Below are 17,696 nucleotides of genomic sequence, written 5' to 3' on the forward strand. Positions count from 1 at the left end.
TGCCACAGAATTGTGTATACAAATCAACTAAAATAATAAAATAAATAAAAAGTAACCCCACTTTTGTTGAGAAAAAAACATCCCCCCTGGGGGATCTATGTACATTGTAAGAATTTTAACAAAATTTGTTGCAGATTCCTGCCTTTTGTTATTCTGAAGAAATCCCAGTGTGTTTGTGTCCATGTGGGAAAGTGAGTCTAATGGGGGTGGTTTAATAATTATCAATCAGCTGCAGCACCCGCAGGGCTCTAATGAGGAAAGCTGCTGGGCCTGTATCCCTTTAGATGTGATTTCCCATTGGGAGTGTCTCACCAAAAAATATGTCATTTTTGTTGCAGGGGATGCCTTATATCTGACTTGTATCTTAGTACAGACTTCTGGGAAAATCAATGAGCCAATCACACAAGCAGGAAATGATATTTCTGAGGGGCTTCTGTACACATTCTGTGTACAGAATACCTCCAGGTAGCCATATTGCATTGCATTTTCAGAAAATTACAGCAGCTGCCGATTGAAAAGGAAAGGTATTTTTTAATAACATTCAATTACAATATGACAATTGTATATGTTATATTATTTTTTCTTTACTTGCTATTTTTTTCCCCATGAAAGTGGAGTCTCCCTTTAACTATTTTCCAAAACCTGCTGTTCAATATGTGTTAATTTTGTCCACATTTACCAATAAATAAACCAAAAATTGTAAACAGCGCTCAGGAATAAACAATACAAAATATTAACTAAAAACTACTGGTGTCTCAATTATTAGTGACGTGCTTCAACATGTATCCATAAAGTCCATGCAATGAGTCACTTGGTATGTCCAGCAAAATGTGTGTGGTACTTGGAAGTGCCACTGTTCTGCTCCTGAAACCAGTGTGTGCTCCAGACACAAGACGTGACATAGACATTCGCATTCTCCACCTCAATGCATTTCACTCCTCAGATCGTCTTCAGGAAGCGAGGTTATGGTGATGTCACATCCTGTATCTGGAGCACATGCTGGTTCCAGGACAGCGGTGCTTCCAAGCACCACACATATTTCACTGGATATACCAAGTGCCGGTAATGACACTTATAAATGTGAGTGCATGCATCTGAGGAAATTTGTATGGGGGAATATAAATTTAATAAATAGTTTGGTGTGCAATTAATTTCTTTTTGCAGCTTTCTTTATTCGTTCATACTGTATGAGCTGAGGAGAAGGTTGGAGAGGCTCTATGGTGGAGATCAGATGAGCGGTGGGAATCAATGCCATTCTCATAAAAAAGCACAGCCCGACCCACTAGATATACAGGGTCAACAATATCTGGTGAGGCCCTACCTATAATAGGGGCATGGTTATTGTCACATGTATTGGTTTCTGCATGGTAAAAACACTGAAGTGTTTTTTTTAAGCATGTGCATAGTGAAATAACAGAACTTGGTGGAATTATATGTTTTTTTCAAGAGGACTTATTGCATGGACTTTATTGATATGTGTTGAAGCACACCACTAATAAATGAGACAACAGTGATTTTTGTTAATATTTTTTATATTGTTTAGTCCTGAGCTCTGTTTACAATTTTCTGTTTATTAAATTATGTCATCTATGTACCTGTACCACGCAATGTGACACAGATACATAAACTTGTTCTCTGCTCTAAAAGGTTGGAGCACCAAACTCCCCAGGTACAGGTTAGTATAGGAAGGGATACAAGTAGTCCCCATCACTGCACCTGGAGGAAATGGGAGCATGGAAAATGAAACACATCTTTTAAAATAAATCTCAACATCTGTAACCAAAATAAATTAATCTCACACTGAGATATATCCTATTTCTCTAATAAAAAAAACTTCTATTCAGCTAAAATACTTAGATTGCATGGAATGGACAAATACAGGGCCTCCACACCCAAAGACACTAAATTAATCTTATCCGGTAAGGTGATGTCTTGAAAATCTTTAATCACAAACCTTTGATGGTAAGGATTCAACATCTTCCTGTAAAAGGACCCATTACTGTACATAACAGGTAATCTGGGAGGGTCTTTAAAATTTTTATGGAGCTTTGGAAGAGCAAATAAAGTAGCCACAACAGGTTTTTCTACTTTTAATTATTTGGCTATATACTGAGTTATCACATTATCTTGAGAGGTCTTAGTCATTTGCAACAATACCTTTTAAAATTTGTCCACCCTGTCCTTTTTGCTTAAAATGTTCATGCATATCCATTCATATTCGTCCCTAACCATTACAACTGTATTTCTGTATATATTGGCTGTTTTTATCAGAAAATATCTTCGAACGGCTCAATAGTGCATTTCTTTGTAACGCAGATTATTCTCTAGGATCAGTGAGATATGGCTGAAAATTTGCATTTGTAGAAATGGATGGCTGGTCCCCTCAACTAAGGACACTATCCTTTGGGACCATTGTGGACATCTGCAAGAATCCTGTGGCTGATTCTGGGATATGGGTAAAATTGACACAATACAGCCTTCTTTCTGCATTTTATGTCTAGATTTATGAAATCTTTATGCCAGGTACAGCAAAATAACATACTTTTCCAGGTTACCCTTGAGGACTATTCTGGACATAGGATGTTGGCAGAAATATTTGACACTACACTTAGCTCATTGTAACATTTGAATTAGGATGGAACCATCAGTCATTAGTTCAAATTCCAACCATGGTACTACCTGCACAGAGTTTGCATGTCTCCCTGTGCCTGCGTGCCTCCTTTGAGTTACTCAACTTCCCTTCAACACCCCAAAGATATGCTGGTAGGTTAATTGGTTCCTGTCTAAATTAGCCCTAGTATGTGTATGTATAAATGTGAGTTAGGGCTCATTTACACTTACTTCGGCTTCAACACACATTAACAGCTAGTTTACACTTGCTTCAAAACAAGGCTTCAGACAGGCTTTGTTAAAGCCCCCTGAACGCTAGTCAAAGCCTCTGTCACTAAATAAAATGGTTAGCTTACAGTCCTGTTTACACCTGTTTTTGCTTTGCTTTGCTCCGGCTTGGCTTCAAAAATTATATATAAAATATATGTAGCTTCAGTGGTGCTTCAAAGCGTCTTCAAAGCGTCCATAGAAGTCTATGGCAAAGCTCGCTTGAAGCCCCACTGAAACCTCACTGAAGACCCACCAAAGCCCCATCGAAGCTACACCAAAGCCTCATCGAAGCCCCACGAAGCCTTATCGAAGTACCAAGCAAAAGTAAGGTGTAAACAGGACTTTAAGCTAACTATTTTATTTAGTGACAGGGGCTTTGACTGGCATTCAGAGAGCTTTAACAAAGCATGTTCAAAGCCATGTTTTGAAGCAAGTGTAAACTAGCCCTTAGGGATCTTAGATTGTAAGCTCCTTGAGGGCAGGGACTGATGTGAATGTATAATAAATATGTGTAAAGAGCTTTGTAAATTGACAACGCTACATAAGTACCTATAGTATATAAAAAATAAAATATAAAACATTCTACCATTCTAATACATGCTATTGAATATCCATTATGCAGTATGTTATCTGTAAGCTACTTATGACTATTATTGTCATTGACTATTTGATGTTGAGCCATGTGGAATGGCATTTATTGATCATTGAAAATAATCCAGTCTTAAGCTAACCTGAACTATGACAACTGGGTGCATGAAGTGTATCAGTTGGAAAACTATTTTAGTCCCTTTGTGATGGTCGATAGTCCCATTGTGCATACCCACAACTTTCCTTTTTCCTGCCTGTGAGCATAAGATATCCAAGAGAAACCAGACAGAACTGGGCAGTGTTGCTTGTCTTGCCCCAGGTAATGCTAAAGGAATGTTGGGTGATTGTCTCAAAACAAAGCAGCAAGGGAGCCTTTTTTTCTTGATCTTACAATAAACATTCAGCAGCTGAGGATGGAAAATAGCTTGACAAAGTCTCACTTTTTCTGATGGCATACATGTCCAGGAAGTGTGATGTCTGGTAAACATGCAGGCCAATTTTAACTGAGCAAACCAGTTATTAAATACACAACCTTGTTTAAAGATCTTTTCAGCAATTAAAAAAAATCAAACAAACAAGGTGTGAAATAAAGAGATTGCTTCTATCAGAAACCCCTTTGTTTACTTTGCACGGCCTCTGGCTTAGAGACAGTATTGCTTGGCAAAAATGTAAAACCCAGGTATATACAGTATGAATAAATGCAATACTCAGGAAGAATTAAAAAAAAAAAACAGCAAGCTGCAATAATGAAGAACAACCAATCGGATTTCAACAGTTGTAGTCATATGATGTAGGAAAGGGGAATTCTATAAAGTGAACCAGGTACCCACATTACAATATATATATATATATATATATATATATATATATATATATATATATATATTATATATATATATATATATATATATATATATATATATATATATATATTATATATATATATATATATATATTAATATTATCACTTAAAAACTTAAAATAATATACTGGTAGATAATAGATAGGTATGTAACAAGATAGATAGGTATGTAAATCTACATGCTGTGATGTGGATACCTTAAAGTGGTTGATCAGGCTGAAGGCTTTTTACCTTCATGCATTCTATGCATGAAGGTAAAAAAGCCTTTAGCATGCAGTTCCCCCCGCAGCCCCCCCAATACATACCTGAGCCCAATCACGATCCAGCGATGTGCACAAGAGCAGCTGGTCTCCCGGGTCTCTGCCTCCTCATTTGCTGAGAGACAATAGCGGGAGCAATCACAACCAGTGAGAAGGGAGCAGGGGCAGGGCTGAGCCCGTTCTGTTTCTTAATGGAAACACAGAGCGAGACTCGGGAGCGAGCGTGCATGAGTGCCCCCATAGCAAGAGATAGACAAATAGATAGATAGGTATAGATAAGTATGTAAATCTACATGCTGTGATGTGGATACCTTAAAGTGGTTGAACGGGCTAAAGGCTTTTTACCTTCATGCATCCTATGCATGAAGGTAAAAAAGCCTTTAGCATGCAGTTCTCCCCGCAGCCCCCCCAATACATACCTGAGCCCAATCATGATCCAGCGATGTGCACAAGAGCAGCTGCTCTCCCGGGTCTCTGCCTCCTCATTGGCTGACAGACAACAGCGGGAGCAATCACAACCAGTGAGGAGGGAGCAGGGGCAGGGCCGAGCCTGTTTTCTTAATGGAAACACAGAGCGAGGCTCGGGAGCGAGCATGCATGAGTGCCCCCATAGCAAGAGGCTTGCTATGGGGGCACTCAGAGATGAGCAGGAGCCAGGAGCACTGGCAACTGACCCGAGAAGAGGAGGATTGGGGCTGCTCTATGCAAAACCATTAAACAGAGCAGGTAAGTATAACATGTTTGTTACTTTAAATATATATATATATATATACACACATATATATATATATACATATATATATATAGATCTATATATATATATATATACATCTATATATATTTCATATATAGATATATATATAGATATATATATTTGTACTTTTAATATAATTTTAAATGTCTGCTATATATAATTTCCCCTTCCTAAATTTAATGAGAAGTTGGATATGTTACTTTTCTGAGATTAGCTCTTTCCCTATGTTGTGAATGGTAGTCAGGTGAGTTAGACCCTTTATCAAGTTTTTAGTGCTATATGTGTCCCTCTGTCCCCATTGGGGAGATACACCACTCTATTTGCACTGATGACCACTGTCATTGAGAAAGAAAGGGGCAAGAAATCCGACATCTTCCAATGGGGACATCTGATACATGAACAACTGTCTCAGAGAGGAATTCCCCTTACATTGGGAGATTTTCCTCCTACATCCTGTTGCATTGCTGGGGCAGGAAGTGAAGGGTAATGCCACCAATGATACACAGACAGCAAAAAAAAACAAAAAAAAGAAATAGCAAGGGTTTTAACCCTTCCCTGCTATATCGGAAATGTAAAAAAAAAAATAAAAAAGTTTTACCTACATATCCTAAATTATATTAGTACAAGCAGACATGTAGACCCAGGAGAGATCATGAAGACTTTACCTTACTAAGCAACATTTTTTACATATACACATGCATGTGTATTTCATACTTGTTTCTATCAATACAATGATATATGACTTATTATTTAAAGCCCAACTCTAGCTAAAACATTTTTTTCTAATTTCGGATAGAGTAAAAAGCGTTAGAGCCTCTGTCAGATTTGTATTACTATTTGATCAATATTAGGAGAGTTTCCCTTATTACCTGCCATGTTCTCTGTCAACATTTCTAATTCTGCCTGTGCCCTCCTGTTTCTGTGGCAACTGCTCCACACAATTCTTGTATGACTTTCATAGGAACCAGAATTGAGGAAAATCTCTCTAGCGGGGTTGTAGCCAGAAAAAAAAGACCATTACACATATATTAGCTCTCCCCAACTCTTTCTAAACAAAAACAAAAAAAAAACTATTTCAGTTGGAGTAAAGCTTTAAATTGATATTGTTTAACCACTTCCAGCCCGGCCTATTGTGACCAGTCAGTGTCCCTGATCACTGCCACACCAGTTATATGATAACGCTGTACTGCACTGGTGACAAAAATGTTAAAAAAAATATATATTTTTTCATTTCTTAATTTTCCAAAAAATTGTGACAAAAATTACAGCTTCAGAAAACTCACCATAGATATAATTGTATTGTAATTGAATTGTATTGTAATTGTACTGTCTGCCTTAATGTTGTAAAGCGCTGCGTAAACTGACGGCGCTATATAAATCCTGTATAATAATAATAATATAATGAATATTCCTGCGCTACCTTACCTGAAATAATTGGGTCCTTAGTTGCAGCAAACACCGGATTGATCAAACACTAGCCAAATAAAATTATATTATAAAGTCAATAAATGGTGCTGCACTCTAAGTGGTGATAGACAAATATATAAGTGCCGAGTGACTACTGTAAAGTGCAAAATGTTCAGAATGATGAGCTCCAAAAAAATAGAAAAATATACTTCAACAAAGCACAATGTAAACCATATGCAATTTAAAGTGCTAAGTATTCAAAATAAGGGTCTCCGTCCCTTCAGCTCCCGGGGGAGATGTTCCCCGCTGACCCTTGCTTGGGATCAGACTCTGAAGCCAATCGTCTGATTAGTAAGTATGGGATTATTAGTTCTGGCCTCATGCTTTTGTCCAATCATAACTCATACTCCAATACACACCTGTTGTTACAGATACCAGATATACACATCAATCCCTGAAGAAGCGAGTAGAGCTCGCGAAACGCGCTGGGTTAGAGATGTATCATGTATATCTGTACCATTAATACTTTGCGATGTTATATCATTATGGCTATGTTCAGAGGACTATCATGCTATGTTGCTGTTCTTATGAATTTGTTATTTATCATGTCTTGTATTGGATGATATTTTACCATACAAATAAATTGTGTTACCTTTACACTCATATATCTTGTTTACCCTGTGATCATCATGGACACTTCATTTAAAGTCCCACGGGCGAATGTCTGTTTCTGTGAGGCGTATGGTCTGAGCACTGACAGGCTGACCCCCCACCCCTTCAACCTCTGCAGCAATGCTGGCAGCACTCATAAGTCTATTTCCAAACGACAACCTCTGGATATGACGCTGAGTATGTGCACTCAACTTCTTTGGTTGACCATGGCAAGGTCTGTTCTGAGTGGAACCTGTCCTGTTAAACCACTGTATGGTCTTGGCCACAGTGCTGCAGCTCAGTTTCAGGGTCTTGGCAATCTTCATGTAGACAAACAATTCTTTTTTTCAGATCTTCAGAGAGTTCTTTGCCATGAAGTGTCATGTAGAACTTCCAGTGACCAGTATGAGAGAGTGAGAGCGATAACACCAAATTTAACACACCTGCTCCCCATTCACACCTGAGACCTTGTGACACTAATGAGTCACATGACTCTGGGGAGGGAAAATGGCTAATTGGGCCCAATTTGGACATTTTCACTGAGGGGTGTACTCACTTTTGTTGCCAGTGGTTTAGACATTAATGGCTGTGTGTTGAGTTATTTTGAGGGGACAGTAAATGTACACTGTTATACAAGCTGTACACTCATTACTTTACATTGTAGCAAAGTGTAATTTCTTCAGTGTTGTCACATGAAAAGATTAATAAAATTATAACAAAAATGTGAGGGGTGTACTGTATATACCATAGTTTATGGACTCTCTAACTTTCCTACAGACTAAATAATAAATAATAATAATATACACTGGTTTGGGTTATTTTCACCAAAGGAATATAGCAGTATACATTTTGGCCTAAAATTTTGAAGAAAAATTATTTCTTTAACAAATGTTATAACAGAAACAAAAAAAATGTATCTTTTTCTGTTTATTTAGCAAAAAATAAAAAACCCAGCAAGATTTAAAAAAATGCTACAGCTTTTAAACTTAGAAAGAAATGGTGAAAGCTGATATGCTAGCAAGCTACATTCTTGAACCAAGTTGCTCAATTGTGCACCTGTAAAATTGTTAAATCTCTAGTCATGTCAGAAGGATATATCAAATGTTCAATAAACACAAAGCACTGAACCGTGAAGCACCAGTTGAAAGTGCAGTACATGTATAGAGTCCATTGACTGCATAATATCATAGGCTATTTACTCTCCATATAATGATAGAGGTAAATTAGAACAATAATACATGGATTTTACAAAAAACCACATAGACAAATATAAAAAAATCCTATAAAAAAACAGCTTTTGAGCCTTCATTGCAGTATCAAAAACTGAACTTATAATTTCAAGCACAACTTCATCAAAATCTTAGATTAAGGTTTTTGGTAGATGCAGAAGATTTTTAATTTTTTTTTTAATATTTCTTGGTAATATATCTTCTGTTGACGTTTTGGACCTACACACCTGTTGCAGCCATTAATATGGGGTCCCACTCTCCCTATTGCATGTTTTAAAAAGTATTTTACATTATGGAAAATGCAAGAGGAAGAGTGAAAACTTACATTGGTGAAAATACCCAGGAATAAGTTGTAAATTACAGCTGGAAGATTTCATTGTTGGAGTTTCCAGGACAGTGGCGTAACTAGAACCTTCAGGGCCCCAATGCAAGAAACCATGAAGGGCCCCCCTGAACCCCTAACAGGGCCCTTTCCTCCAGGCCCGGTGGCAGAACAACAGGGCCCAGTCGCAAGTGGGTGGCTGGAACCAATTTCTCCATTTTCCCCCTGCTTCTTCTCCTCTCCCTCCCGCAGGCATTCAGCGGCTGCAGGAGGAAAATGGAGAGATGGGTTCCTCTATGTCAGTGTTTCTCAATCTTTTTGCAGTCAGGGCACCCTTGAAGTATACCCCTAGGTAAATGGGGCTGCACTGCAACCACCCTGCAACTGTGTGCATTGCATGCAGTTGCAGCATAGTAATGATGCATTTAAGGGGTTAAAACAGGCGGTAAGGAGACAACATATTGCCTCTTTACCGGCTGTCAAATGCCTCTGAAAAGCGATCTGAGCATAGATCACTTTTCAAAGGAACAGGATTTTTTGCTGGTACTATGAACAAGCAAGAAAAAAAATCAGTTCTGATTGTACACATATAGGGGGTCAGGATTAAACACCCATACATAAAATGTGCATACATACATGCACACACACATACACATATATAAACACACACACATAATACACACACATATACTATATATATATATATACACACACACACACACACACACACACACATAAATACACACACATCTATAAACACAAACATATATATAAATGCACATATGCACACACATATAAACACATGCGCACACACCTACATACATACATCTACACACACATACACATACATGCACACGCACACACACACACACACATACATACATGCATGCACACACATACATGCACATAAACACTCACATACATGCACACACACACACATACATACAGATAGCCTTTTAAAAAACGGCAGTGCTTTACCTTATCTCTTCCTGCCGGATACTGCACTGTAGGGGGAGACAAAGAGCACAGGACACACTGTGCTTTCACTTTAGGTCAAATCAGTGTGATGAGCTGCCTGCAGTGCTGATTACAGTTTGGCTGAGGATCGGTCTCAGCCGCCATTGTTGCTCCTCCTATCGAGGTATATAGGGGGCCCTCAAGGGCCCCCTGCAACATGGGACCCGGTCGCCATGGCGGCCTCAACGAACCCTATACTTCCGCCACTGTTCCAGGACATATAATAAACCAGAGACTGACCCAGACCACCAGGCTCCACCTATACCTAAGTACTTTTTGGTAGACTTTAAGAAGAAACCCAAAAACAAAGGGATCTATTTATCATCATATATGGTTTCATCCAAAGTGCACACAACTTTCACCCAAGATAAACACATTTTTTCAGTTGATTCTCTGACATAGGGCTAGGGACCTAAATGATCCATGAAACATGAACTATCATGTCTAACACAATGGAATAGTAAGATTAATATTCAAAATAATAATAATAATCATAAAGATAATAATAATATTCATAGTTTAACATGCCTTTCAAAATTCTTTGCACAAAATACCTGACCTGATTGATATGTTCTAGGTTAATGAGGATACCCAACATTTTTAGCTTAGTGGCTAACACCCCTGCCTTGCAGCATTAGGGCTCCTCCCAACCAGGACACTACCTACATTAAGCTTGCATGTTCTCCCTGTGCTGGTAGGTAAATTGGTTCTAGTAGCTCCTTGTGGGCAGGGACTGATCTCAATGTTCTATAAGTAAATGCACTGCACCTAACGTTGATGCTACATTAATATCTGTAAAAATTACAATAAATGGTTTACTTTGAGGATAAATAATTTAAAACACACTAAATGTCTTACCTTCGTACAACCAGCTGAAGATTCTTGTAGGAACCTTTTACAAGTGAGATGGCTTCACTTCTTGAACTGCTTAGTTCCACATCATTGATCCTGACCAATTCATCTCCTACTTGAAGTTGGCATTCCAGTGCATCAACTTTCCCTCCTTCCTCAATCTGTAGATGTAAAATAAGTATTAGGGAATTTAACATATAGACATTATAGCTGGTAAGTAACCAGGGCAAAAGATATAATTTTTATGTCAGCCATGTGGAAACAGATTGATCGCAAGATATGCAAATTGGGGCCTAATCACATTTTTTCTGCATGTGGGGAGGCCTCAGATGGCTTCAGATGTTGGCATCATTGAAACTTTCTTCAAACACAGGTTCAGCAATTGGTACTACTCGGTCGAACAGTAATAATAAAGATAAAGTGGAAGAAAAGCCTAATTCTAACTATTCTTAATGTTCTCTCCCCCCTCCTATCTTTCCTGCCTAACCTGCATAAAAAAGATCTGTATACTTACTGTAGCCAAGGGTTTGCTAATATAAGGCATTACAGTTGTTATGGTTTGCAAATTAGTTTGGCTCCCTCTAGTGTTCTTTTAATGCTGTTAGGACTTTCTTTTAATTCCTGAGAAGCGGCGCTGCAAAGCATTGTGGGAGATGTAGTTTGGAGGAGGAAGTGACTCTATTAGCTGGATCAGCCCTGAACTACAATATAGACAATGCAAAGTGCGCAGCACTGCATGCTGGGAGCAGTAATAAAAGGAACAGCGCGGCCATCTTTCAGCCTCTCTGGACACCATTCAATAACTGCCAGCAGGAGGTCTGTGTGTGACCAGGAGACTGTGGCCTATACAGTGCAGAGCAGGACTGTCAGCCTCTGAGGGACTTCAGAGTACAGCCCTGCCAGCTTAGCAAGCGGATCTGTGTGCAGTGCCAGGACATCTGGAAGTTTCTTGCATCTCAGCCATCCGGAGGAGCGGTACAGTGCGGTGACGCCATCTTTTCATCAGACTGAGACATCAGGAGGGGAGTTCGGATGGAGCCCCACAGCCTCTGAGTCTATTGTGGTGAGAAGGCACCTGCCCATTTCAGTGAAGTGCACTATTTGCTGAGTGAGTTATTTACAGACTGCTGGTGAGACTTGTAGTTCCACAGAAGTGATTCTACTTATTCACAGGCCACATACAGCTGAACTCTGGGGTTTGTTATTCCCTGTGCTGTAAAGTCAGTACTGTATTACACTCTCACATAAGGAAGAAGTTACAAGTGTCATATTTCTTCAGTTAAACAGTTATCAATGTACCATTTATTCTACAGTTTGCTTTCTCTCTTTTGCCCTGTTGGATTGCAAATACTGCCGTTTAAACTACAGGCTAGCTGAAGATATCTGGAGTCAAGGAACTTTTATCATCTTTTGTAAAGCATCACAGTTCTATTTTGTAGTTTGAACATTGAATTACAACCTAGGGGGAGCCCTTGAGTTTAGGTTAAATATTGCATTGTATTATTGAATGTAAGCAACATTATATTGCAATTTGGTGTGTATATTGAGGCCTCAGTGGGAAGGCGTTTAATATAGGTTATGGAGCATATTGAACACTTGTCCCATTGTACACCTGTCTGCATACACTTCCTACGGTGATCATTAAGTTCACAGTTTTATATCTAGGTTTGTTGTTATCAACTGTCATATATTGTTTGTGTTCCTTCATATTGTTCATTTGTGTTTATTATTCACTCTAGTAAATTTTCTGAGTGGTTCAGTGACATTGTGTGATTTTCTCATTGATAACATCCCATTACAGCATGGAACCCAAGGTGTCAGAGCTAAGAGAGGATCTGCAGAGTCGGGGTAGCTAGTGGGGTATAGAGTCAATCAGCAGCCCTCAAGGTGGTACCGCTGCATTTCCTATTTTTAATAAGCTCCGGCCACATGCTCCAACAGCTCCAGCTAACCTGCGTCAGTGAGCTGCTGCTGTAGGGGAGAGGAGAGAGCGCTGACAATAGCTGGACCATGGGAGCCTATCAGTGAAGTCGCGGCTCACAGAATTCCCAGCTATTGTCAAGCATTCTTGACCAAAGCTTCAGGACCACATAACCAAACCTAAGTGGATTAAAAATAAGTAAGTACACACATCTTTTTATACAGGTTAGGCAATTTAGATAGGAAGGGTGGGGATTTGACGTTAAGAAAAGTTAAACTTAGGCTTTTCTTCTGATCTAAGGCATTAACCACTTGACCTCCAAAAGATTTACCCTACTACCTGACCAAGCCATTTTTTTTCTAACTGACTAACACTAACTAACATTAACTGACACTTTTTGAGGACCAGTGACATTAATACAGTGATCAGGGCTAGAAATATGCACTGTCACTGTACTGGGATGGGGTTAAACATTGGGGCAATCAAAAGGTTAACTGTGTTCCTAGTCTGTGTTTTAGGCTATTGTGGGAGGTGCTTTAACTAGGGGAAGATATGGATCCATGTCCCTGCTTTGCAGGAACACAGACTCCATGTCTTCCTTGCTGTCAGAATGGCAATCTACCTTGTTTACATAGGCACACAGCTGTTCTACCTCTATGCTCAATGATCGTCAGGTGCCGGAGGACATCGAGTCCATGGTACCCGAAGATCAGTTCCCGCTGTGTATAGTCTATACACAGCGGGAGTTGGCCGCCGGCAGCGCGCATGCGCCACCACCCAACCCGGAAGTGTCAGATTATGTACTAGGTACCTGATTCGGCGCAGCAGTTCCACCTTGCAGCCATATATTTGGAGTTGTAAGTTCACAGCATACTCTTTCATTTTATAATATCAGAATTATAATAGAGAAACACAATAATTATTTCTGACAATCCAATACATACTTACTTCTGTAGCTACCCTGCCCTAAGCACAGATGACTGTCTAAATTTAGTCTTGTTAACTGATAGACAGTCCAAGCAAATGTGTATTCTGTACTCATCTGGTCATCTATTTTGTTCAGTGTTGATGTTCTCCCTGCTGTCAGTAGGTGTCACTTGAATTGGAGGCCACAATAATACTGGGTTTGAATATTTAGGTTCCCCCGTAAATATTGGGAGCTAACCTTGTGAGTTTCTTTTTCTGCTAGGCTTTGGCCTGGGAAGGGTGTGTGATGTGCAGCTGTTTTAGCTAGGCATTTGAGTCAGGGGACCTTTGCATGTGCTTGGTGAAAAAGCCTAGGGGCAGAAGAAGCCTGCTTGTCCAGTGTGGTCCTGGTGCACAGTCCTTGGCACATAGTTACATACTGTAGTTACATAGTTAGTCTGGCAGAAAAAAGGCACAAGTCCATTTAGTTCAACAAACATGGATCCTCACAGGGAATAGAATATTTGAAAGGAGGAGAAGTGATGCCTGAGATAGAATACCAGATTTGACTCTGCCACTGGTGATTCTGTGGACAATTAACTCAGGGAGAGGTGAATTCAATAAGAGGCTCCATGGCGTCTTCCAATTTTCAGTCATGGATATATCCCTAGGAAAAAACTGATTTTTAAAACAGCTTACCTGTAAAATCCTTTTCTTGGAGTACATCATGAGACACAGAGCGCCATAATAATGACTATGTGGGTTATACGCTTACCTTTAGGTGATTGGACACTGGCAACCAATAGTTAGATGGTTCCTCCCATATAACTCCTCCTATACCGGAAGTACCTCAGTTTTGTAGCAAGCAATGACGATCCCAGAAAGAGGGGAGGGACCTCTGTGTCCCGTGATGTACTCCAAGAAAAGGATTTTACAGGTAAGCTGTTTTAAAAATCTGTTTTTCTTTATCGTACATCACAGGACACAGAGCATCATAATAATGATAATGTGGGATGTCCTAAAGCAATGCACCTGAGGGGGGGGGGGACACATTATCCCTAAGCCCAACGGGCCTGAGACTATAAAGCTGCCTGCAACACGCTGTGGCCCAAAACAGCCTCTTTTTGAGATCTCACATCCAACTGGTAAAACCTGGTGAATGTATGAACTGAAGACCAAGCGGCCGCTTTGCAAACCTGAGCCATAGACACCTGTTGGCGTACTGCCCATGATGCACTAATCCCTCTAGTGGAGTGTGCTTTTAAATCCTGGGGTGGAACCCTGTGCTTTAATCCATACGCCTGGATAATAGTCTGACGAATCCACCTGGATATAGTTGAACTTGTTGCCGGCTGTCCCTTTTTAGGACCCTCAGGCAAGACAAAAAAACAGTCAGTCTTCCGAAAGGAAGCTGACATTTCCAAGTAAACTTTTATCGTCCTCACCACATCCAGTGAGTGAAGTGACCTTTCTCCCTAGTCCTAGCGTTTGGAAAAAAGGAAGGTAAAATGATATCCTGATTCAAATGAAATTTGGAAACCACCTTCGGTAGAAAATCCGGACGAGGGCGCATGACCACTCTGTCCTGATGAAGAATCATAAAAAAAAGGTTCTTTGCAAGAAAGGGTGGCCAATTCTGACACACTTCTAGCCGATGTTATAGCCACCAAAAAATTAATTTTCTGGTCAATAGGACAAAAGGAATATGCCTAATAGGTTCAAACAGTTGACTCTGTAAAGCTGACAGTACCAAATTTAGGTCCCAGGGACATAAAGTTGGTTTAAGCAGCGGCCTCAGGTGTGTTACTCCCTTGACAAAGGTTTGCACCAAAGAATGGGATGCAATTGGTCTTTGGAAAAAAAACAATAAGGCCGAAATCTGTCCTTTAATTGTCCCTAAAGCGAGCTTTAAGTCTACTCCTGCTTGAAGAAAGGCGAGAACTCTTCCAATCGTATACCTACGAGGGTTCCATTTTCTTTCCTCACACCAAGAAATGTATGACTTCCAGACTCTATAATAGATAGCTCCAGAAACTGACTTTCTAGCGTTTATCAAAGTAGACAAGACTGAACCCATAATACCATGATCTTTCAATAGTCTGGTCTCAATAGCCAGGCCATCAAATTCAGCAACCATAAAGAAGGATGGAATATGGGCCCTTGAGACAACAGGTCTGGACGGCAAGGAAGGACCAATGGGTCCCCTACTGCCAACTTCACAATCTCCGAGTACCAGGACCTCCGGGGCCATGCTGGAGCCACTAAGATCACCGGTTTTCGTTCCTCCTGTATTCTGCGTAGTAAGTGTGGCAGAATTTGGATCGGAGGGAAGGCATATATCAGAGAATACTGATCCCAAGTAACTACTAATGCGTCTATTCCGACAGCCAGCGGATCCTTGGCCCTGGGTACAAACCTGTCCAGCTTGGCATTGAACCTGGATGCCAGCAGATCCACATCTGGGGTCCCCCAGTATTGGCAGATCTGTAGAAAAACCTCGGGATGCAGGGACCATTCCCCTGGTAACAATTTCTGGCGACTTAGGAAATCCGCCTGCCAATTGTCGACCCCCGGAATAAACACTGCCGACAGAAACGGCACATATTTTTCTGCCCAAGTCAATATATGATCTACTTCTCTTTGGGCCGCCCGACTCCTGGTACCTCCCTCATGGTTGATATATACCACCACCGTGGAGTTTTCGGACTGGACAGGAAGACCCCGCAATCTGGATGTCCAGAACCGCAGAGTCAGTCGAGCTGCCCGAATCTCCAATAGATTGATGGGCAGGGTCCTTTCTGTCTGTGACCATATTCCCTGAACAGACGCTTCCTCTAGGACTGCTCCCCAACCGAAAAGACTGGCGTCCGTGGTTACGACCTTCCAGGCTACTGGTGGGAAAGATTTCCCTCTTTTCAAGTTGCTGGTTCTTAACCACCAAGAGAGGTTCAATAGAACCTGTGGAGATAGAACCATAGGCTGATCCAGGGTTCGAGCTGACTTGTCCCAGGCCTTTAGAATACTGTTCTGGAACACTCTGGAGTGGAACTGTGCATATGGCACTGCGCTGAAGGATGACACCATCTTGTCCAGTAACCTCATGCACAGCCGAATAGAAGGTGTTAGTTCTTTTTTCACCTTCTGTACAAGTTCCACTATGGAGGCAACCTTTAAGGGAGGAAGAAACACCTTTTCTTGGGCAGTGTCCAAGACCAGACCCAGATACACCAAGGCTTGGGTCAGACAAAGAGCTGACTTGTCCATATTTAGCATCCAACCTAGGCGTTGTAAAACCCGTACTGTTCTTGACACGTTTTGAACCAGTATGGGGCGAGAGCATTCCCTTAGAAGAAGATCGTCCAGATATCCTACTACGGAGATTTTCTGAGACCTTAGGGAAGCCAACACCGGGGCCAGAATCTTTGTGAAAACCCTGGGGCCGTGGCCAGACTGAAAGGTAATGCCACAAATTGGAAATGACTGCCCTCTACAGCGAAGCATAAGGACCTTTGAGGTGGACCGAAGATCGGCACATGAAGGTACGCGTCCTTGATATCTATGGACGCTAAATAGTCTCCCTTTCTCAGGGATTTTATTATTGAACGAACCGACTCCATGTGGAAGGATCGGACGTCTACAAAGAAGTTGAGAGCCTTGAGGTCCAAAATGAGCCTTACTTCCCCACTTGGTTTCGGCTTGGTAAATAGGTTTGAGTAAAACCCCTTGAATCTTTCCTCAACCTTTACAATTACCCCCTGCATCAGCAGATGGTGTAAAGCTAGGAATAGGCATCTTCTTTTCTCTGGATCCGACTGAACCCTTGAGTACAGAAACCGATTCGGGGGGATCGGAACTCTATTCTGTAACCGTATTTTACAGTGGAAATGACCCATCTGTCTTGAACCAGTTATTCCCAGGCCTCCCCAAACAGCCAAAGCCTGCCCCCCACCCATGAGAGTGGGGGCGCCCCTTCACAAGGTAGACTTGGAGTTGGGCTTGGGTGTCTTTTGGGTCCAGGGTTTCTTCTGACCATGGGGTCTTTTAAAC

At 40.7% G+C, this 17,696-nt stretch overlaps 1 protein-coding gene across 1 annotated transcript in view; it reads right to left on the reverse strand.

The window, feature by feature from the left end:
• SHROOM3 (shroom family member 3) overlaps window positions 1-17,696 on the reverse strand; it is a 554,962-nt gene that overhangs the window by 420,423 nt on the left and 116,843 nt on the right. The window contains exon 2 of the mRNA XM_073599747.1: window positions 10,829-10,983. Within this exon, the coding sequence (XP_073455848.1) occupies window positions 10,829-10,983 (155 nt within the window). The remainder of the gene's footprint in view (window positions 1-10,828; window positions 10,984-17,696) is intronic.

The sequence above is a fragment of the Aquarana catesbeiana genome, linkage group LG01, assembly GCF_042186555.1.
Source record: "Aquarana catesbeiana isolate 2022-GZ linkage group LG01, ASM4218655v1, whole genome shotgun sequence".
In the NCBI taxonomy this organism is placed as follows: domain Eukaryota; kingdom Metazoa; phylum Chordata; class Amphibia; order Anura; family Ranidae; genus Aquarana; species Aquarana catesbeiana.